Below are 24,313 nucleotides of genomic sequence, written 5' to 3'. Positions count from 1 at the left end.
ATGAGAGGATCCAGCCACAACTGGCAAAGCCTGGTTCAGATAAGGAGAACCACTCAAGTGACCATTGACTCATAAGCAATAATAGTTACTATTTTAAGCCACTAAGTTTCAGAATGGTTTCTTATACAGCAATAGATAACTGATACACGTGATATGGGGTAAATAATAATCATAAAGTCTATATAATTCGTTGGTTGTTGCTATGAGTACTGATCCACTCAAGAGAGAAAACGAGGGCCGGCCCCGTGGCTTAGCGGTTAAGTGCATGCGCTCCGCTGCTGGCGGCCTGGGTTCGGATCCCGGACGAGCACCGACGCACCGCTTGTCCGGCCACGCTGAGGCCGCGTCCCACATACAGCAACTAGAAGGATGTGCAGCTGTGACATACAACTATCTACTGGGGCTTTGGGGGAAAAAAAATGAATAAATAAAATTAAAAAAAAAAGAGAGAGAGAAAACGACAGGCTCAGTTGAGCCAATTACCAACTTAAGAACAAAGACACCATATGAATCGCTCACCCAAGGAGAGTTGCAGCACAGATCCTTAGGATTCAAGAGCAACACCATGCTGTCTACAGCAGAAAATTATACATCATTTATAAAGTACAGCACGCTACTTCTGGCATAGTACTAGGCCCTGGAAGAGACTGAGCATCTGACTACGGGTCCTAAAGGGACTATGCAACCAGAGCTGGCCAGCATGAGCTGGGTGCTATCATACTCATGAAGTCGTAAGATCAGGAATTTACACGAGTAATCCATCATAAAATGGAAGTGGTATATCTGGGATTAGTTTCAAGTAAGCTGGAAAAGATAAAAGAATAGACCTTATGAGCATTCCCTATGACCAGCCGAAAGAGGAGGAAAAAACTTGGGCCCGATTCGTGCATGGATCATCTCAGTACATTGGTACAAGCTGAAAATGAACTGCTGCTGCATTATAGCTCCATTAAGGGACTGCCCTGAAAAGACAGTGGTGACAGGAAATCCTCCACTGTGCAGAGTTTGAGAGGTACACCTCACTATCCACGTTGTGTGAAGAAAAAAGTGGATCAATGGACTCCCGGATGGTGGCAAACCGTCTGGATGGATGGTTAGGGGCCTGGAAGGAGCAAGCCTGGAAGACCAGGGAGAAATGATTTATGCAAGAGGTATACGTACAGCCATTTACCAAAAGGGTAAAGATCTGTTTTGCATGTTCGTGCTCACCAGAGAACTCCACTGAAGAGACACTGAACAATCAGGCAGGATAACTTGTCCAGATGCCAGTCAATCTCTACACTGAGCCACCCCAATACTTCCACACAGGGCCCAGGAATAGCAGCCACGGTGGCAGAGATAAAAGCCATGCATGCAGCCTACACTAGAGGCTCCCTTTCACCAAGGCTGGTTTAGCAGTCGCTGCTGCCGAATGTCCAACTGGTCAGCAGCAGAGACTGATGCTCAGCCCCTGATCGAGTACTGTCCCTTAAAGGAAACCAACCAGTCATTTGGTGACAAGTTACTACATCAGATTCCTTCTATCCTACAAAGGGTAGCAATTAATCCTGACTCGGATTGGCACATATTTTAGGTTAGCTTTTGCCTTCCCTGCCCACAGCGCCTTGGCCACATCACTATCTGAGGGCTCATAACTTTTAAAGTCTGGGAGGCAGACCTCATACTCACTGAACCTATAGCACTAAAGGAAGAGAACAAGACAATTAAGAACACTGGTCTGGGGCCGGCCCCGTGGCTTAGCGGTTAAGTGCCCGCGCTCCGCTGCTGGCAGCCCGGGTTCGGATCCCAGGCACGCGCCGACGCACTGCTTCTCCGGCCATGCTGGGGCTGTGTTCCACATGCAGCAACTGGAAGGATGTGCAGCTATGACATACAACTATCTACTGGGGCTTTGGGGAGAAAATAAATAAATATATAAAATCTTTAAAAAAAAACAACAACAACACTGGTCTGTGTTAGTGCTTCTTAATGCTTTCAGAAAGATCCTACTCGAGACAGATAAATTTGGACAAGAACTAGCCAGCTTGCAATCAAAGAGGAAAAGAAATACATCTCTGTGCCAATGGCCTAGTATTGAAATTGTCTAGTAATTTGAGACCACACGAGACCAAAAAAATTCAATTGTTTTTGATACACAAAATGAGGTAATGGTAAGAGGTAACTAGAGAAGTAGTTCTGTGAAAAAACTCTGATGTTAGTATTAGGGGAAACTGCATAAGGGGTATACAGGAACATTCTATATTATCTTCGCAATTTTTCTGTAAATCTAAAATTACTCCAAAATTAAAAGGTTCATTAAAACAAAAAACCAAAACAACTGGGGCCGGCCCCGTGGCTTAGCGGTTAAGTGCGCGCGCTCCGCTACTGGCGGCCCGGGTTCAGATCCCGGGCACGCACCGACGCACCACTTCTCCGGCCATGCTGAGGCCACGTCCCACATACAGCAACTAGAAGGATGTGCAGCTATGACATACAACTATCTCCTGGGGCTTTGGGGAGAAAAAGGGGAAAGAGAAAAAAAAAAGGAGGAGGATTGGCAATAGATGTTAGCTCAGGGCCGGTCTTCCTCAGCAAAAAGAGGAGGATTGGCATGGATGCTAGCTTAGGGCTGATCTTCCTCACAAAAAAAGAAAAAAAAAAAAAACCAAAACAACAAAAATATTGACTTCCAATTCTTTCTCAAGCCTATAAAAGTCTGCTTGTTCAACCTTTAAAGAAACTTCTAGATTTCTAGACACTTCTAAATTTCCAGAACCGCACCAGTATGAAGCAGGCTACAAAAGCTGCATAGCACCAAAGAAGAACATAGTCTTCAAAACCCACTTCAGCTATGCCCTTGAAAGATAACAGACAAAGGAAGCCTACCAGAGGGCAAAGCCAGGAGTCACACGGAATACAATGAGCAAGGGTTTCTCCCAGAGGATAAAACAGAGACTGCTACATGGGCTAATCAAGAACTTAACTCCACAGCCTTCACAATTTCTGCCTAGCAAGATTTTATCGCTGGTATAGACCAGTGACTTCTCCAGTTTCCTATTCTTGTCTTTTCTAAATGAAATTTTTATCACAGTTATCTTGTGCCAACTCCAATGACATGTGTATGGAGATGGGAGTGGGTTGCTTTTTAGTTTTTAGGTACCAGACCATGAGGTGCATGGTCTAAGGCATACCTGGACCTTATGGAGAGGACTGCACATCACCCAGAGATCCTGGACTCTGAGCTGGATACAATGACTAAATGAGACTTGGAGGTTGTCTCCATTAGGATGAGGGTAAGAGTGTTCTATGCGTGAGGAGAAAGATGAACAGGGCTATTTCTGTGGCTAGAGGGGTAAACTATAGCAGACTGTTAGTTGTCCCCAAATAACCACTATACCCTTCTGCCATAACAGTAGAATTTGGGCTAGGCTTATTTCCCAGACTTTCTCATAACTTGATATAACCATATGACTAAGTTCTGGTCAACGTGATATGTACAAAAGTAGTGTGTACAATTTCCAGCCTAAGGAGAGTCATATGTCCTCCCTTTGCTCTTTTCCTCCTTCCTACCTTCCCACCAACAGGAATGCAGACATGAGAACAGAGGCTGAAGTAGCTATCTTGGGTCACAAAATGGAAGCTACTTATTAAGGATGGCAGATCAACAAGACAGAAGTAATCTGAGTTCATGGTAATTGTGGTTTCAGGTACCACACCAGTCCTATCACCTACCTAGATTTTTTATACCTGTTACAACAAGAGAACCAGGATCCCAAGTAATATATGAAGTTGCTTTAGCTTTTTCCAACTCCTTTCTGGGGACGCCTTGACCTTGAATACTAATTGAGGTATTAACTGATAACTGTGTAATAAGTTTTCTCCCCCAAAAGACAAACAAAAACCTCTCTCATGATGAGGAAGAGGATTGTAAGCTGGTGATTGTCTTGTTGCAATCTATCCTCTTCTGTTAAACCCAGAAAATAGCCCTAAAAGACTGATGCTCCTTGTCTAGAATCTATGTAGGATTCACATCCTTCTACCCCTAAGCTAAGTTTTCACATGAATAAGGTAAAAAAAAAAAAAAAAATGTACAGGTAGAAGGAAGAGGGAAGGAAGGGGTTCACAATAAAAGAGCAACTAGTAAGAAACACCTGTTTAGAGTTCTTCAGCTCTATTCTTCCTCTAAGTATTACAGATAAAAAATGCGAGTGTGGGAGAAGTGCAATGAAATGACCACAGCAAAATCAATGGCCAAATCCTCTCTCTACTGAGCCTACAATCTACTGTCACCAAATTACTTGAAACTCTGCTCTTCTATCTTTGGAACTCCCATAAATTGAACATCATCCCCCCAATCTTCTTTCATGGTTGTAATTACCAACGTAAGAAACACTGATCTGGTGCCATAAAGGTTCTTAAAGTAACTTACGATGATGAATCATTTTCCTTAGGGTAATCTTCATTCAACTCCGAGCCAGATGATAGCATTCTTTTCCTCTTTTCAGTCCTACAGAGAATAGAGAAAAAAAATTATTTAAAAAAGTCATAACTCATACCATTAAAAAGTATAAACCAACATACTCAAGGACAGGAACTGTGACTACTGCTACCTAATTCTCCCCACATTTAAATTAACATACTGTACACCTGCATGTTCAATATGTGTCACCGACATAAACCACATAAGACAAACACTCATTATCTACCAAAAATGTACTCTATACTTTCTTCTTCTAAAACACTTTGCTCACTGTACAATCTCCTTCTTTCTCTCAAATTAATGATCTTTCTAAAAGGCTTAGAAGACATTTATAAACAGGCACAGCTAACGACTAAGAAAGAAAAAAAGTGTGTCATACCTATTTTCTAATAACCCTGATCTAAGAGGTGTTGACGTAGGTGTCAAAGAGGGAATCGTCCGGGTGACAGTTACTCCACCTCCTGCTGCAGTCTTAATTGATCCTCTACCTGGATTACCAAGAACTTTTCGAAATGGAATATCATCTTTAGTTTCCAAACTTCCTCTTTTTGAAGAGGCCTGTAAGAATAAAGTTTAATATACCTAAATCTTCAAATTAATTAGTATACTTTTAGACCAGTGATTCTCATGTGGAGAACTTTTAAAAATTACTCATAACTGGAGACCTGTCTCCAGAGAGTCTAGCCTAACTGGTCTGGGGTGAAGCCCATTCATCAGTATTTTTTTTTAAAGCACCCTAGGTGAGTCTAATGTACCATCAGTGTCAGAAATTGAGCTTCATACTTTTCTTCCTGTAGTACTCTTGTAAACTTAAAAATTCCACAGCATATCTGAAGGCAGAAGAGAATTTGCTTTGAATTACTGATTAAAAAAAACAAAACAAAACACCACTCATATATATACAAGACATGGTTCTAGTGACTAGCATGAAAATAGATCTTTAGAGGAAGAAAAATCCAATTATGGTTATGATAAATTAAAGTGACAGATGTGAGAAAAAGGAACAACAATGACATTTGGTTGTCACAACTTAAATGCCAAGTCACATGTACCTAGTTTGAAGGAATGAAACAAATATACACAATGAGGGGGAAAATAAGAGTGAGAGAGAGTCCACCAGCAGAAGATGAATCAAAGAGTCTACCCTAACCACACAGCAAGAACATTCAGAGAGAACACAGCAATTTAAACATATTAGTTGGGAAACAGTGCTTTCTACCAGCATTCTGCCACATAAGTTGTATAACTCTACGTTAAGTAGCTCTACATGTGATTTCTCTATGGAAGATATTTCCAACTACTTTCTTTCTACAGAATTACAATCTTAGGATAGGAAAGAAAAAAATCTGAGGTCATCTGGATGAATGGTTTGAAAAGTTAAATTTATTTTCAAATGGGTGATACATTCTCAATATTCAAAAATCAACAACTATTATAAAAGCCATATACTGAGAAGTGTCATGACCACCCTAATGCCACCCACCCAGTTCTTCCACTTTCCGTTCTCCTACCCCTTGTAAGTACCCTTCTACTGTTTCTTTATGCAATACAAATCAATATTTCATTTTTTGTTATACAAATGGTAGCATACCATATGTATACTAGTTGCATATTTTTCAACCTTGTTTGACCATGACCACATAGTAAGAAATATTTTACATCACAACCTATTATACATATATATAAACAAAAGTGAAACAAAAGTTTCAGACACCGAGACTCATCCTTACTATGTACAATACCTTCTCTATTATTTTCTATTCTATTCCTTTTTTAATACTAGTCACAATCCACAAAATTGATTTTATAATTCCACTAATGGGAATCATTATTTGCCAAAGTATAAATATTTGCTTTTGCTATGCATGTTAACACTTACACAGTTAAATATTCCAAAAGTTTAAATTTCTACATATAAATGGATGAGTCTCAAAGTAATTAAGCTGAATGAAAAAGCCAGACCAAAAAAATCACAGACTGATTCCATTTATATAAAACTCTAGAAAAAGCAAAGTAATCTAAAGTGACAGAAAGCAAACCCCTTAGGGATAGGGGCCAGAGAGGGAGCGGGACAGAAGGATTACAAAGGAAGATGAGGAAACTTTTAAGGGTTATGGCTATGTTCATTAGGTTGATTATGATCATGATTTTATGAGGATGTACGTAAGTCAAAACACATCAAATTGTACACTTGAAATACATGCGATTTACTGGATGTCAATTATTCCTCAATTAAAACGCAAAAAAATCCAACCTATAAAAAGAAACTAACAAAAATGAAACCTTATTCATTGCTTAGTCCAGTAAATAGCCTAAGTAATCACCTCACTGAACAGCTAAACAGAACTCATCAGCTTGCTTACAGGACACTTCAAAGTTTGTCTTTAAGCCTGGTTTCCCTTTGTAAAAGAAATTAAGAGACATATGACTGCTAAGGTGCAATAGTGCACAGCAAGTCTCATGGCTGACTGAATAATATTTATGAAAGAAGAACTATTTAAAAAGCAAATAGAAGACCTCAAGAAAACACTGTAGTATCATATAGTATAGGGGGCAAAGTTCATAATGTGGAACAGACCCAAAGGGCATGACAGAAATAATAGCAGCCAACATTTATAGGGTTGTTAGTACATAGTATCACGGGCTAAGCACTTTTACATGCATTATCTCACAGTAAACCTTAAAATGTTATTGCTGTCTCAATTTTACAGATGGGTACTAAGGCTCAGGATACTTAAAGAAATTCTCCAATGACCCAGAGATAGTTAAGTGGCAGCACCATATCTCAAACCAACATCTAACTCCAAAGCTACGCTTTTTAAAAACTACACTCTACTGTGGTTCATAATGATGTCCATGAGGCATCGAGTAAAGGTTAAATTATGTTCCGTAAAAGTATATGTAAGAAGGGAAGAATGTGACAAATTTTAGAAACATTTTCATAAAAATAGTTGAAGAGATTGATATAGCTAAAATGGTAAATTTCAGGTATGTGGAAAATACCCTTGTAACAGTGCCAGAATTATTAGGCATTACAGTCTAATTTCCACTTCCTGCAACTACCTTATACAATGTCTACAATTATCATTTTTTTAAAAAGCTAAAAAGATTCAAATAAACATACCTGATTGTCTGAGTAAGAAAGCTGCCTGTTGGTTTCCTTCTGTGAGGTCCTGCTGCCCAGAATAGCTCCAAAACTACCAGACCCCTGAGAAGGTTTCATGGCTGGTGACCAAAAAGAAATTCCCAAATCACTTACTTTAATAAAGAAATTTTTTCATTATTATTATTATATAATATTGAAGAAAGAGAAGCAGGAACAAGATAAAACAAATGAAAGTGCTTATCAACCAATTCTTTCTGATAGAAAGTATATCTGATATACACAGTAATTAAAATTTAGAGCTTGAGTCTCAAGCAAAAAGTCAAATAACATGCAAAAATCCGGGAACATGTAACAGATAAAATTTTAAATGCAAAAATAAAATGGTAGAAATTCTCCTATATAAATATTTGGTAATTAACAATACAGAAAAGTTAGTCACTGCGTATCTATGGCACGAACACTGACACTGGACGCCAAGGAAACATGTCAGAACCAGTGAGAGATACACTTCCAATAATGAATACTCCAAAACATTCTCTATAAGTTCAGCAAGTGGAATAAATGGCTTCTATTCCAAAGAAATCAATGCTGGTTTAAAGAACATGTAAGGTAGTGTATAAACATGAATCTGTATATATTTTAAAAAGTATTTTATACTTTAATTTAATCAATTTCCCACTGATGATCACTTGGAATGTTTAATCATTTTTTTTTTTTTGGCGAGGAAGATTAGCCCTGAGCTAACATCTGTTGCCAATCCTCCTCTTTTTGCTGAGGAAGATTGGCCCTGGGCTAACATCCATGCCCATCTTCCTCTCCTTTATAGGTGGGACACCTGCCACAGCATGGCTTGATAAGCAGTGCGTAGGTCTGCGCCTGGGATCCGTCTGAACCCACGAACCCGAGGCTGCCAAAACGGAGTGCGTGAACTTAACCACTATGCCACTGGGCCAGCCCCTGGAATGTTTTAATTTTTAAAAACTGCAAACAACGTTGAACATCCTTTCACATATCTTTTTACACTAATGGAATGATTTTTGTAGGATAATCTTCTTAGAATAAGAATTGCTGGGGTAAAGAATGTATAATTTTAAACTAAATTGGTATTACCAGTTATTCCTCCAAAAAATATCTCTAAGTTCCTACCAAGTATATGAGAGTATCCTGCTTCCCCTCGCACTACTGCCAATATGATAGCAAGAATTTGTTTCACTGGTGAAGTTGAGAATTTTTTCGTGTTTAAGGGCCATCTGTTTTTGTTCCTGAATTTCCCATATGCAGTTTTTATCCATTTCTCTATTAGGCTGTCTTTTTCTTACTGATTTGGAAAATAGGTCTTAGTATATTAGCAATATTAACTCTGTCACTGTGGCTAGTATCTTCTTCGTCTCTTTTTCTCTCCTTGCCACAAAGATCATTTAAATTTTTTACACAGTCCAAGTTATCAATCTCTTATTGATTCTGGTTTTTATGTCATACTCAGAAAGGTCTTTTCCATCCAGATATTATGTTGAAATCCACTCTCCTCTTCTAATAATACTTTTATCATTCTATTTTTTTACATCCAAATCTTTGATCAATGTAAAATCTATTCAGATGAAAGGAGTGAGATAAGGATCCAGCTTTACTGTCTTCTTAAACCGTTAGCTAGTTGTCCTATTTACAGATAACACTGTTTATCAAATATTGGTCTTTTTTTCCACTGATTTGAAATGCCACACTTTATATATTAAATGCTTTATACTTTTCAAAGCATTTTTATATTCATTATCTTACCCTAGTCTCTGCAAAGTATATATGATCACTTTTGGGCAGCTAAGGCAACCAAACCTAAAAGATTAAAATAACCTGCCCCAGAACAAAGAACGAGGTAAGTCCACAGCTAGCTACTCTAATAACAGCAATGACTTAGTGAGTGCCTATCGTGCAAGTCAGGCTTTACATTAATGAGCTCTAATTCTCTAATAAGCCCTGAAATCAAGGTGATATAACTTTCATTTTAGCGATGAGGAAACTGAAACTCAGACTCATTAAATGACTTGCCCAAAGCCACACAGGAAATAACAAGCAGAGCTAGGATTCAAACCCAAATCTACCTAGGTCCACAGCTCATGTTTTTCCATTATGCCAGGTTGTTCAGGTTCAAACTTGGGTCCCTAGTCTACTGTGCTTTCCACTACAATGCATTTAGAGACAGGCTTTTCTTATATCATTTTCTTATATTATTATTCTTAAAATAATGGTTCAATTAATATGATGGGTATGATGGAAGAAAACAAAAACAGAAACACAGACATAGTCTCTGACATATTCTAAAAATTTTAAACAGTATTCAATTCCTCAATTTAAAATTCAATAGTTATTTAGTAAACTGACATAGCTCAGACTTGGTAACATGAACACATAATGGAAAACCATAAACTTTTTTTTTTTATAAGGAATATAGTGTGTCAAATAGAGATATCAGTTAAATACAAGCAAGGTAGCACTGCTACGTCTTCATTTTCTAATGCTTTTAATGTGTTATATTTAAGTTAAAAAAACTCAAAAAGTTTGTCAACTATAAAATATTAGTAATAACAAAGTATTGATGATGACAGAGCTGGAGACTAACAATAATAGTGGAAAACTCATTTTAAACAACAGATTATTCCTAAAAACATGCCTGTAAACACATTAAAAAAAAAAACTCATAACATTTTAAATGAAAGGGGTTGGAGGGGGCAGGGGAATCTGATCATACTGTGTGATTTTCTCTAGTACTTGCTGTTTTCACAGCAAGAATAAAACCTCGGAATAAGTTTCACATAAAAAGGCAAGTATCTAAGATTTAGGTAACAAGGTAACTTTTCCCAATTATAATTTAAATCCTCCTTCTTTTCTAGCTATACTCTTTTGTGGAATTTTTAGGGTTTTCTACATATGATATCATGTCATCTGAGAACAGAGATAACTTCACTTCTTCCTTTCCAATTTGGATGCCTTTTATTTCTTTTTCTTGCCTAAGTGCTCTGGCTAGGACTTTCAGTACTACGTTGAATAGTAGTGACAGGGGGCATCCTTGCCTTGTTCCTTACAGGAAAATCTTTGTTTTTCATCATTGAGTATGATGTTACGGCTGTGGGCTTTTCATACATGGCCCTTATTACACTGAAGCAGTTTCCTTCTATTCCTAGTTTGTTGAGTGTCTTTATCATGAAAGTCTACTAAATTTTATCAAATGCTTTTGCTACATCAAGATGATCACTGGCTTTTGTTCCTTTTTCTTTTTTTTCCCCCAAAGCCCCAGTAGATAGTTGTACGTCATAGTTGCACATCCTTCTAGTTGCTTTACGTGGGACGCGGCCTCAGCATGGCCTGAGAAGCGGTGCGTCGGTGCGCGCCTGGGATCCGAACCCGGGCTGCCAGTAGCAGAGCGCGTGCACTTAACTGCTAAGCCACAGGGCCAGCCCTGCTTTTGTTCTTTATTCAGCTAATTTGGTGTATTACACTGATTGATTTTTTCATATCTTGAATCATCCCTGCATTCCAGAAATAAATCCCACTTGGTCATGGTGTATAATCCTTTCAATGTGCTGCTGAATTTGGTCTGCTAGTATTTTGTTGAGGATTTCTGCATCAATATTCACCAGAGATGCTGGTCTATAGTCTAGCAATATTCTTTTATAACTGCTAATGTCAGACCCTGGGACAATTAGTGCTCACCTGCATTAAGTCTGTTTTGATGGACTGCATCTAAAAACAATCTCATTTCCTCTGCATCCTTACTTGGTACTTTGTCAATAGACAAGAAGCTGTTATCTTGTAGAGTTAACATTAGGCGGCTTTGTTTTGCTCCACTGGGTCGAAGCACCACATTTTTAATGTTATGACTTAGCTGATCAACACAAAAGGAAAATTATCTTATCATTAAAAACGTAAGATAACAGAGTATAATAAGTTGTATAGTGAATACTAAACTTTATACTTTTTAAGTTACAATCCTTACTCTTCCCCATATTAATTTTTTTTTTCCCCCAACCAAAAAGAGTTCCCACTTCTTGATACATTTAAATCAAAAGTTTCACTTTTAGGAGAGGTAAACACATACCATTAAAATTTATTTTACAGAGTAATCCTAGTACTCTTGATTTTATGGTAGGGAATTGCATATTTTCAGGTACTGTTATAAAGTCATAAAAACTATTGAGTTAATTTTCAGAGCCTAGATGGTTATACCATCACCAGTTTAGAAAGCCATATTGGAATAGAGGATTTCTTTTTCTTTCTTTTTTTGTTTTAAACAAAAGCTTGTAAGATATCTGGCAAATGGTTTAAGTAGTTGCAATATATAAGGATATATTAATCCAAACTATAATCCTCAAAAGAATTCCACTTCTCAGAAACACATCAACATAAACCTTTACCAATGTAAGAACATCTTTTCTCTTTTTTAACTAAGTAGGCTCATTTAACTTTCATTCAATCACAAAAATCACGAGCACCTATCTTAGCTTACTTCTCCCACTTCCCAGAACTGGTTCCATAACTTGTCTTATATTCTTCCAGACTCTGATTATGTGCTATGAAGTGACAGCTTTTATATTCTCTTGGCTGAAATTTTTCCAAGACTAAGTTAGTTTCTTAGTCTCTTCTTGCAGTTTCTTTTTTTTTTTTTGTGAGGAAGATCAGCCCTGAGCTAACATCCATGCCAATCCTCCTCTTCTTCCTAAGGAAGACTGGCCCTGAGCTAACACCCGTGCCGATCTTCCTCTACTTTATGTGGGACGCCGCCACAGCATGGCCTGACAAGCGGCGCGCACCCGGGGTTCCGAACCCGGGCCGCCAGCAGCGGAGCGGGGGCACTTAACTGCTATGCCACGGGGCCAGCCCCTTGCAGTTTCTTTATTATCTAAATAATTCCTGCCAAGCAGGCATTCTTATTCTCTAATGTTCTCCTTCAGCGGGCATACATAAAGGTTTATAAAGCTGCCTTCTGCTGAAGACATACTCTCTGCCCTCTGAACAGCATAAAGAAAGAAGTAATAGCATTTCAAAATTTTTTTTAAATTAGGGAGAATTGACTTTTGTCAATTTTTAGATAAGAATGAAAAAACAATTTTACCAATCAGACTTAATTTATATTCAAATTTTAAACGATGTATATATTTTTTAGCTTCAAAGTAGGTCTTAAATTCATGTCTTTAAGTGGAAATTCTATCACAAAACACAATAACTAGTTTCAGATGCTTGAACTCCAAAAATTTAAATGAGTACTTTAGCATTCCAAAGGAAAACAGATCACATAAAATCACTTCAGTCAATAAACCACTTTTTAAAAATGAAAGTTGAAAAGTCTGTTCATTAACAAACAAGATGAGAATAATCTTGAACCTGATCACTTCAACAACTGAAAATCCTATCTAGCCCCACAATTTTAGTAACTACCCATATGGCGAGGGCTCTCAACTTTTTTTGTGTGTGTGAGGAAGATCAGCCCTGAGCTAACCTCCGATGCCAGTCCTCCTCTTTCTGCTGAGGAAGACTGGCCCTGGGCTAACATCCATGACCATCTTCCTCTACTTTATATGGGATGCCGCCACAGCATGGCTTGACAAGCGATATGTGTTGGTGCATGCCCAGGATCCGAACCTGTGAACCCCAAGCCACCGAAGCAGAGCGCGTGCACTTAACCGCTGTGCCACAGGGCCGGCCCCCCAACTCTTCCTCTAAGTCCAGACCTCTCCGCTGGAGCTCCAGTCCTGACTACCCAATGCCTACTAGATACCAACACCTGACACCTCAAACAACTCATCTCTCCAATCCTCACTCCAATTCTTCCCCTCTGCTCCCTATCCCAAAGGACATGAGAGGGACTGCCATCCACTCAGAAACTTGGGACTCTCCCCAGACTCTTTCCTCTCACCCCCCAAATCTAATGAGTTGTCTTCTTGAAATCTCTTCAAATCTAACCTTTCTTCCTCTAGCTTCTCCCACTGCCTCTTCCTTTGTTCAGGACTTTCATTCCTCGTCTAAACTCCCACAATAACCTCCTACATGTCCTTATTCTCCCACTATCTCCTGAAATAAAGTCATCTGCCTAGTCCCCAAATGAATTTGAACTTAAGATTCTTAGTTCCTTAGAATCGAAGCTCCCCTTAGTATGACAAATAAGATACTTCAAGATCTGGTTCCTATCTAGCTCTTCAGCCTCTACTTCTGCCACTCACTCCCTATTGTCCATTCACTATAAAATAATTTTCTGCTTTGCTGAGTGTTGATTCACACTTGCACGTGTTTGTCCATGTATAGAAATCACCTCTGCCTTACCTCCACTGCATTTGGCGAATTCCTATTTATCCTCTAACTCCTCAGAGCACAAACCACTCCCTTCTTTGTGTCACCTCAGTATCTCTGATATATTTCTACAACTCGGAACGCATTTGGTTACCCTTAAGTTTGAAAGGAAAGGTGTCTCATTCAGCTCTGCATTCTTAGCCCTTAGCACAATACCCACCCTAGTAATCTGTAGGTGGTCAACAGATGAATGCTGAATGCAAACTGATCTAGAAATGAGATGAGGCTGGAATCGTAGGTAGAATCATCATGCTCCTAGAGACATGTGTTTGCTTAAATGGTTAAATATTTATTCAGTGCTAATTTGGGCTTAGGACTGAAAAACTGAATCTCTATTTGAAAAAAAACTTTCCCTCATTGAGATGGGGAATTAGTAGATATACGTACGCGGCAGAAACTACTATTGTTTCCACTACCCATGTTACCACCTCCAATCTATTTGTGTATCTTTGATACACAAAATCATAAGCAACTTATTTTCATAGTTCAAAAGCAAAGATAAATGGAAATTTTACCTCAGCTCAGGTTCTCAAGCATAAAGTTTTATAAATTGTTCTTCAATAGAGCACTTCAGTTTAGTACTTTTGTATACTTTTGTATAATCTAATTCACAAACATAGAATTTTAAAGTGCAGAAAAATGTTAAGTAAGACATTATGTTCTTAAATTCAACTCATATCAAGATGACTAGTTCCTGGCTGCACAAGATAAACAGTATAGAAGTGAAAACAAAATTAACTATTTTTTGCAGTGATAAAATAACGAGATCATTCCAAAGTTTACAGTTAGAAGAAAACAGCTTTAAGGATGACCTTGAGTAATCATCCTTGAATGGTCCATACCACCACCTCTAGCAGGATTATTTAGGAAGTAGACATTAAGAAGATACTAATAAGTCCTGTTCAAAGCTAACACTAAATACTGATGAAACTATCATATATGTTAAGAAAAAAAAGGAATAAAGTTATCCTAATGTGGTTTTTAAAATAATTAAATAGCTAGTATCCAAACTCAGTTGTTCTCAACTTCCTCCCACCAGTTTTCAATAACGGTGACTACTTCCTGCACTTTATTATACACCGCCAACATTGCTGCTGAATACTTTATAAAATATGTACATAACAGTATTAGTGTCCTGGAAATAAGAAGGAAGAAATATTAATCTAACAGGAGGGCTACTGTGATACTTAGTATGGCACAGAACAGCTATTCACTAAAGGATATGATTGAAGATCTATTCCAAATCAAAATTTGGTAATACCTGAAATATCCTTGGAATTCCTCCAGTATTGTAGTGAACTACTAGGCTGACTTTATTCTCTTTTTCCACAATTTCAAAGGATCCTTCTTTCCATTTTGTAATCCCAGTCTGCATACTTCGAATTCTGATAGGACCATGTATCTTCAGAGGAGACATACTTTCTTTAAAAATAAATTGCTTCTAGCCAAATTAAAAAGCAAAAATACACCTTCACCTTACAGATTCTAAGGAAGAAAAATAAAATAAAATAATAAGTTACAATTTACTTGTGATTAAAATAAGAGTTTAAAAGAGAACATTTATGAACCATCTTATGTTCTTTTCTGTTCTTTTCTCCATTTCAGTGAACCACCTTTTATTAAGCATCCTCAAAGGCCTTGATTAGCTGAATGGCACAGGTAAGAAAGACAACTACAGCAGTCACTGATGTTCAGTGACCGAATCTAACCACCTTTTATTTCTTCTGTACATGTTCCTTTCTTTGCCATTTGTCCAGTATCTGTGTCTATTAGTGCCTAAATTTTGCATTTTGCACTATTAACAACCATATTGCTGCCACTGGCTTCCTGAAAGGCATGCCAATCAGGAATACTAAGGATTCCATTCTCAATGAGATGGCCCAACTTTTACCTTTCTTCATGAATGCTAAAGGGTCTTGAATTTCAAATATAAGTAAAAAAATACTTTGTTAGCTGACTCCATTTCCTAGAATAGAGCTCCTCTCAAAATATCAAATCATATCACCAAACAATTCCTTCTACCAGTCGGTAGTCTAAGCATATCCACACGTGTAGAAGACATTAAATGAACAAAAAGTCGTAAGAATAATGAAATTAGTTTAAACTCCAGAATTATATTATTTGAGAAAACAATTTACTCCCTAGGGAAAACAAACACAACAAAAAAACCATCTCGTCCTAAGAACTGCCTACCATTTATGTTTAATATTACCATTTCTATAAGAATCTTTATCAATTTTATCTTTGACAAAGTTCCCAAATGAACTTCTAATACTTAAACATGACCTACAGCAACGATAGAATGTTTGAGACTCTTCAAACTACCTTATCCAATGTCAGAAAGTAAATACAATTAGAATAATAGCAGAAAATGTTATCAAAGTGTGTGTATGTTATACATAAACACATATATATGCAATATCTAGAATTGTTAAAACAAATTTTATTTATACTCTTTTCAAATCTCTAAAAACACTGCGTCTAATACAGATTCTTGCTTATAATAAATTAAAAATCATTAAACTTTGCCTCTGCCTAAACAGCTCAACTAAAAAAGCTAAAAAAAGTAGTATACAAAGGAAAAACACACTAGGTCTAGATATCAGGAGTTAGCTCTGTCACTTACTAATTTGTAACTTACCTTTTCTAACTGTTAGTTTTCTCAACTGTAAAATATGAATAGCAAATGCGACAGTGTTGCAGAATTAAATGAAAACAACATACTTTAGGCCCTCAACAGACAGCAGCTTTAATATGAACGGAATTAGTGTCCACTTTCTGAATTTATTACTTGTCCGCAACACCTCGTTCTCCAAAAACCCCAGATAAACACGTTGTTAACAGGGGTCACCAACTCAATTGCCTGTAGAGGCCAGGTACATGACACAAATGACTTAGGCAGGTAAAATATGAAAACTGCTACTCAAATCTAGCCAATTTTACCATGTAGAGATAGTGAACCCAGCACTGCCAGATCATCTTACTTTCCAAGAAAATGACATCCAAATTTTTACGTAAAACTGCCCATTTTCAACTGTGGGCAATGAATTCAAAGTTATTTTTCAAAGCTACAAACCAAACAAAACCCACCTGTAGTTGGATACAACCTCGGGAACCCTAGTTCAAGGATTCTAGGTACTGTACATCAAATAACTGGGAATAAAATTTAAAAAGAAGTGTGAAAACACTTCGAATAGTTAAAAGGTGTTATGTATTGTAAGTCCTCTATTATTATTCACTTATCTCATCAAATTTTTTGAGTGCCTAATGTGGCCAGATTTAGACAGTATAATTTGCTGGGTTTATGACTCTATCAAAGTAATAGAGTCCACACTGTTTATAGATCTGTCTGTTAACATGACATTTTGCTCAAACTAGTAACTACAGAATTTTGGGCCAGCAATGTGTGTTTGTAATACTTCTTTTGCAATTAATAATTTGGTGCTTCATTGTTTGGATATGTCGAGATTTTTTTCCACTCTGTCTCTCAGCACTGCCAAGAATACATGGCCACTGTCCTACTCCAATCGTCCATGCCAGAAACATGAGTTATCTTTGATTTTTCTCTTGATGATTATTGGTACTGGATTGGAAACGGAAGGTCAGAGTAGAGTCCTGTCAATTCTACCTCTATACACCTTCCAGACATCTTTACAATGAATTGCAGATCAAATCACATCATTCTCCTCCTTAATATCATTTCTCAGCTCCCCACTGCCCTCACAATAAAATCTAGACTAATTTACAAGACATAAATGCCCTTCATGATCCAGGTACTGCTCGCCTCTCTATCCCCCAAGCCCACCAAACCCAGCCATTTGAACTACTTATAATTTCCCTAAAAAAGCCGTATGTTCTCACGCCACTATACCTTTGCACACACTGCGCTTTATGTCTGGAGGAGTTTTACGTACTCTCTCCAGCCCCCAGAACCCCCCTTAATCTCTTCTCCTAGCTATAAAATCAATGCTTAACTTAGATGTTATCTTCTTTAAGAAGCCTTTCCTAGCTACCTTTCCCTTTTTCTCTCACCCCATATCCACACTGAAACTGTTTAATGCTTCTCCATTCTCCTGTTGTACCCTGTGCTTATTTCTAGTAGGGCATTTATCACAATGTATTATAAACTGTCTGTTTACCTCTTTGTCTCTCTCTATCTAGACTTTGCTATTTGAAGACAGGGAATATGTTCTTTAATCTTCGCATCCCCACTAGCACAGTGTCTGACACACAAGAAACCAACTCTTTATTCAAAAGTAATGAACAAATCAGCACTATCAATTTTATTCAATTTACTGTTAAAATATACAACAGCAGATACTGGAACCATAAATCCCTTTTATATGGTCAATATAGGGTTATATTTACTAAGCTCTTTACAAGAGTATCACAATGCAATGTATTACAAATAACTCATCTTTGAACACTACATCTAAGCTTCTTCTATGTGCATCTGAACTTCTCCACTAAATGCAAAGCTGTCCTCATATCTTAACATTCAATGAGAGAAAAATCATTTATGAAGAACAAGAATATGCAGTTATAGAATGTATTATGAAAACAAAAACATTAGTAAACTTGCCTAAAATGGGATTCATACTATTCGCTGCTCAAAGAAGCAAGTCCATTTTAAATGAGTTTTGCCAAATGACCTCATCTTTCCTTGTATGTCATTATGGGTCAGTGTGCCAAATTAAAAGGGAATGATACAAAACCGCATTATCTAAGTGCTTCCCTTACAGACCAAAAGTAAGTAAAGGTCATTAACCTTGAATTCCTCCAATAAAAACATACTTTTTAAAATCAGATTATTTAACAAAATTTGGAAGTGACTATTTCAAAGTTCACTAAAGTATATGAGAAAAAATTTTATTGGTTACTTCTGTTTCTCTCTATATAATTCTCTCTATATATAATACATAACTTCTCTCTATATAATTCTCAAACATTTTGATGCACGGTTTTGGTGAAATGTATAAAACTTTACTTTAGATATTAAACATTTTCTTAACCATTTCTACTAGCAACCTCTCTTTCTTCTAAAAAGAAAAACCTAAAAGGTACAAGACATAAAGTTGGCAGAAGCAATAAAATAAAAATTGTCTTAAAGCCTCAATTTAGTCCATTACCCACTCTTGCACTACATGAATTAACTATCTCTACTTTTGTACATTCATATTATCAGAGTTTGCTCTACTTGGTTAAGAGAAAAAAAACTCCAAGTTTCTTTTTCAGTATGTAGCATGATCCACTAACAGTTAAACTTTCTATAAATCTAGGATGATGCTGAGGTTTCTTTGAACTGCGTAATGCTAATTTGCTATCAAAGCAACATTAGAAAAAAAAAGTATAATAAAAACGACTTATTCCTTAAATACCTCCAAAGAGATTCCCCTTTCCCTAAATCTCTTCACAATTATTAAAATTACTGTTCAACTTTGAGCATTCTATGAAAGTTCCATCATTAACAGTGGCAAAAAATGTTTCTATACCCTCTACAGTTACTTAAATGCTCATATTTTAGGTACTGCTTTGAAAACATCCTTATCCAGAGGGCATTCTGTGGTAAAGCAAGCATGCTAAAGCATAAAACTGTTACTACAAAATAAGAGAAAGAAAACTGTCAATTCTTGCCAATTTGCATAGTCTTGGACACATAACCCACAATAAAAACATTACTTACTTTTCAGTGACTTTTACTGAAAAACCCTATGTAATAACAATTCACCTTTATTCTGATCCTTGTGCCAAAGGCAATGCACTCTTCTTGGGGAACTACTCATATTCTGCAGCTATGCCAGTTCTCCGGAAGCCATCAACTCAGCTAAAGAAAATATAAGTGTGCCTTTTTAAAAGAATCCAATTTACAAAATTGAAATTAAAAAAAAAGAAAGTGATCATTTATACAACCAAGATTAACCCTTTGATTATTTAAAAACCACAAACTACCTTACTGAAAACATTTAAAAAATAATGCTCAAGATACACACACACACACAAGATCAACAGAACCTTAAGGATATATCTGCTGTGCAAAATGAGGGACTCCAGGAGGAGCCTGCACCTTGATCAATTTGTGTCTTGGTTTATTTATCCCTGCTACATTTTGAAACTAAGAAGGCAGTGAAAAAGAGTATATCCTTGGTTGACTTTATAAACATTGTTATATAATGATGTCTCAAATCTTAAAATACTACTACTATGATGTGCTGGTACAAATTTCAAAAGGTGGGTAAACTTCATTTTTACTTTTCTTTTAAAACTAATTTTATGGGTTTGTTTCTCAAATTTAGGCCTCTCTAAGCCTCAACTTTCCCTGAAGTTTGACCCAAACATCTCTCACTGCCTTCTTCAATGCTATAACATCAACTTTACATTTATTTGTTCACTCAGTAAAAAATCATTTACTGAGCTACTCCAATTTGATGGCACTGTGATAGGGACAAACGCAAAGATGATACAGTCCATGCCCTCATTAAGAGACTCCCCAGACTTCCTTGGATTTGTCGTTCCACAGTCATTCAGGCAAAAATCTTAGCATCAGCTTTAATTTCATTCTCATTTATCTAAAACCCAATCTTTTCATGGCTACTACCCTAATTCAGAAACTCTTCACTTTGTCATCACTCCCATCTAATATTTATTACACAACATTTACTAAGCACAGTACTAAGGGCCATACATGCATTATCTCATTTAATTTTCAAAATAATCCTAAAGGACAGGATAATAGGATAATCCATTTTACAGACGAGGAAACTGAGGCTTATAGAGATTAAGTAATTTACCCATGGTTACAGAGTCAGTAAGAGACAAAATTAAGTCTAACACTAGAGCCCATGTTTTTAAACACTACCATATTGCATCCTCATCAATGATTTGCAGTAATCACTTTCCAGTCTCCATTCTCTCAGGATTTTTCCATCCAATGAATCCTTTGCCCTACAATATCCTTTCTAAAGAACTTTATCTCTTACTAACTAAAGTATGCACTACTTGTCTCCTTAGCTTTCTCCCTAGAGTGGAAGGGTGGGGGGGCTGTCTTATCTTCTTTTGTACTCCAACAAAATAACAGGCACTTAGTAAGTGCTAAATATTTGCCAATGATGCTAACTCTCTCCCAAACATTTTTAAGATTTTTAATTTATTGTGGTAAGAACACTTAACATGAGATCCACTCTCTTAACAAACTTTTAAGTGTACAATACAGTACTGTTAACTATAGGTACAATGTTACACAGCTTATCTCTAGAACTTATTCATCTTGCTTAACAGAAACTTTCTCCCAAACATTTTTAACAGCTCATTGCTACCTATAAAATAAATCCAAACAACTATGTTTGGCATTCATACACCTATTTTTTATTTTCTATTTCTCAACACAAATCCTGTTCTACACACAAATTATTAAATTTTAACATTTTCTTCCACATCCACCACCAACAACTTACTTAAATATGGAATTTTTCTTTATTTTTGGAAATCTTATCCTGACTGGTCTCACAGTTTAACCTGTTGTTAAAATATATAAACCACTGCTTTGATTCCTAAGGGCTTTCTTTCCTAACAAGATCCATAAAACAAGTGCGCAAAGAGATTAAATTAGTGTTGTGGCTGAGAGTAAAGAAGAAGTTGACCTAGATAAAGTTTATCTCCAATTCAAAGAGTCTAAAATATGAATGATTTTATGATATAAGAATGGGTAAAATCATCCAGGGCTGGAAAACTGTTTTTTTTCTTTTGCATCCTTGAATTTGTCTGCAGGGTGAAAAGGTGTGTGTCATGGATGACAAGATTATCAGTAAGCTGGTGCTTCCAAAAGACATGATGGTTCTCACAGCAAGTGCCAGTTTACTTATTCATTTGACAAATTCTTGAGAAATAGAAATGAAATAGTTACATATTCTATATTGGAGAAAGACTTTAAATAATCACACAAGTAAATATATAATTACAAGTTCTGAAAAATGACATAAAGTTCAGGGCATGATGAAAGATTATAACAGGGTAGAGGGGGTAGAGGTTAGAGAGCATCAAGAGAAGGCTTCTCTGAGGAAGTATCACTTAAGCTGAAAATTAAAGAATGAGTTAATTGGGGGATGGCTGTGCTGGAACAATCTAGGCAAACAGAACAGCATGTGCAAAGGCCCTGTGATGGAAAATAACTTGGTGTGACAAAGGAAACAAAAAGCAGTGAGGCTGGAGTTTAGTAAGGAAGAGGAGGATGGTGCAAGATGAAGCTAGTGAAGCAGGAAAGAATCAAGTTACACAGAATCTTCTAGACCATAGTAAGGATTCTGAATTTTACCCTAGATGTAATAAATACCTAGTGATGGGAAATCCAATGAAAGGTTTTAAGCAGAGAAATGACATGTTACTGCTGAATGGAGAAGTGATGTGGTTTGTTTGGGTTTGGGGAAGAGAGTGAAAAGAGTAAGAATGGAAGAAAACAGGGCAACCAGAGAGGAGAGTATTGACCTGACTCAGCCTATAACAACAATTACAATTACAATTACAATTACAATTACTGGCTATTTACTGTGTGCCATGTGCTTACCATGGCTATCTCATTTAATCCTCATAACAATCCAATAAGGTGATTATTATTCCCATTTTACAGATGAGAATACAGGGAACCAGTGACATCAAGTCCAGGTAAAACAGGATTGTGGCTTGAACTAGAAAGGTAACACTGAAGATGCACAGAAATAGATCCAAGACATATATCGGAAATAGAATAAACAGAACTTGAAGAAGGTATGGATACATGGGATGAGGGAGAAGTCACGAATGGTTTCCAAGTTTCTAGCCTATGTAAGTGGATAAATGGATATCCACTAGACAAACTGGGATACTGGAGGAGAAAGAATTTGGGTACGGAAAGATTAAGACTTTGGTTTTAGACTTGTTATATTTGAAATTCCTAAGAAAAAATCAAGTTGAGATGTCAAGCAGACAGGTGGGTATTTTGATCTTGAGCTGAAAACAAAAGGAACAAGCTGGAAATAAAAATTCTTAAGTCATCAATATACAGATGGAATTTAAAGCTTAGGGTGGAAGGGAAGAGTAAAAGGAGAACAGGGCCTCGGACAGAAGCTAGATAGTCCTTTTTTCCCCATCAAACGTCTCTTGCTATGGTCATCGGTTACTTGGATGTCACCGGGCTTTTCAGTCCCCTTCAACTTTACCTTTCAGCAGAATTCAACACTATTGATGGCTTCTTTTGTCTCTTTTACCCCTCTACCCAGTTATTAACTGCCAAGAATCCCTCAGTGCTCCATCCATCCTAGGTCCCCTTCTTTTTTAGAACTATACTCTTTTTAGGCAATTTCATCCACATCCACAGCTTCAACTACTATCAACACAGCGATAAGATGTATACATTTATCTATCTATCCAACCCAGAACTCTGCTGAGCTCAGACCCAGTACATCCAACCGCCTACCTGACATCGTCTTAGATATCTCTTCCAGTTAGAGACCTGTCAGATACTGCCACCCCAAAAAAGGCGTTTACACAAAGCCCAAATTTTGAAAGGATGACCACAAAACCACTACAGGCCAACTCTCCAGAACAGGATTTTGTCATCAGTTATCGTTTCCTTTCGTGGACCGTGACCTAAAATAGGTAAACCTGACAACCTGATGGCTAGAGATGGGGAGCAACCAAAGGCAGGACAAAAAACACCCTTCGTGCCTTTTAGCGAGAGATGGTTAGGTGAGGAAAGAAGGGAAAGAACGGTCAAGAGAGTGAAAGAGTATCACGTCCAAGGTCTGATGGACGTGCGGCAACGGAAGTCACCTGAAGACACAGCAGGCCTCGCTAAGGGGCGAGCGGCGGACGACGACAGCCCCCCGCGAGCAGGGGCCGGGTTCGGTTTGCGGAGGGAGCGAGGGACAGCAGAGACCAGGTCCAAGGAGAGAGAAATCCCGGGGGAAGACCCAAGCGGAGTACCTGTGAGGCCAGGGGAGCGTCGAGGGGCTGGGGGCGGGCTGAGCGGCACCGGGCGAACTCTGGAGGAGTGAACGCCGAGTGGGCGGACCGCACGGGGCGGGGGGGGGGGGTCTTGGGGAAAACGGCTCAGTTGAGAAGCTCGCCGGGCCCGCCTTACCTGTGCCTGCGAGTCCGGAGCCCCGGACAGGCCCGCCGGAAGCACGGAGTCCGCGCGGAGGGGGAGGAGCCCGGGGTAACGAAGGAATGGACACCGGGCACCAAGGAGTGGGGCCGCTCGCTCCCTCCCAGTCAGGGAGAGCGGCTGATGGCGGGAACTGTGACCACACGCAAACACGCACGCACGCACGCACGCACACTCGACGCGACCACACGGGGCGCGTGCGCGCAAGCCTGCAAACTCCGCCCCTCCCACGCCCTCGCCCCGCCCCAGCACCTAGCGTAGTCTCGCCGAGGCAGCC

General features: G+C 38.0%; 1 protein-coding gene across 11 annotated transcripts in view; it reads right to left on the bottom strand.

The window, feature by feature from the left end:
* USP37 (ubiquitin specific peptidase 37) overlaps positions 1-24,179 on the bottom strand; it is an 89,956-nt gene extending 65,777 nt beyond the window's left edge. For 3 of the 11 annotated variants that reach the window (XM_087424828.1, XM_087424834.1, XM_087424832.1), the window contains exons 1-7: positions 24,013-24,178; positions 19,585-19,725; positions 15,163-15,386; positions 11,271-11,442; positions 7,584-7,684; positions 4,839-5,017; positions 4,409-4,486 (exon numbers count right to left, since the gene is read on the bottom strand). In XM_087424828.1, the coding sequence (XP_087280954.1) occupies positions 4,409-4,486; positions 4,839-5,017; positions 7,584-7,684; positions 11,271-11,442; positions 15,163-15,318 (686 nt within the window). In that variant the 5' untranslated portion in view covers positions 15,319-15,386; positions 19,585-19,725; positions 24,013-24,178. Of the gene's footprint in view, positions 1-4,408; positions 4,487-4,838; positions 5,018-7,583; positions 7,685-11,270; positions 11,443-15,162; positions 15,387-19,584; positions 19,726-24,012 lie in introns of all 11 variants that reach the window. The other 8 variants (XM_087424831.1, XM_087424833.1, XM_004427553.3 and 5 more) reach the window with 6 other exon arrangements.
* Between the last annotated feature and the right edge of the window lie 134 nt (positions 24,180-24,313).

This window comes from Ceratotherium simum, chromosome 37 (assembly GCF_057802395.1).
Source record: "Ceratotherium simum simum isolate JZ-2026a chromosome 37, ASM5780239v1, whole genome shotgun sequence".
NCBI lineage: Eukaryota > Metazoa > Chordata > Mammalia > Perissodactyla > Rhinocerotidae > Ceratotherium > Ceratotherium simum.
The sequence above is the reverse complement of the archived record's forward strand: the minus strand, read 5'-3'. Positions and strand labels throughout refer to the sequence as shown.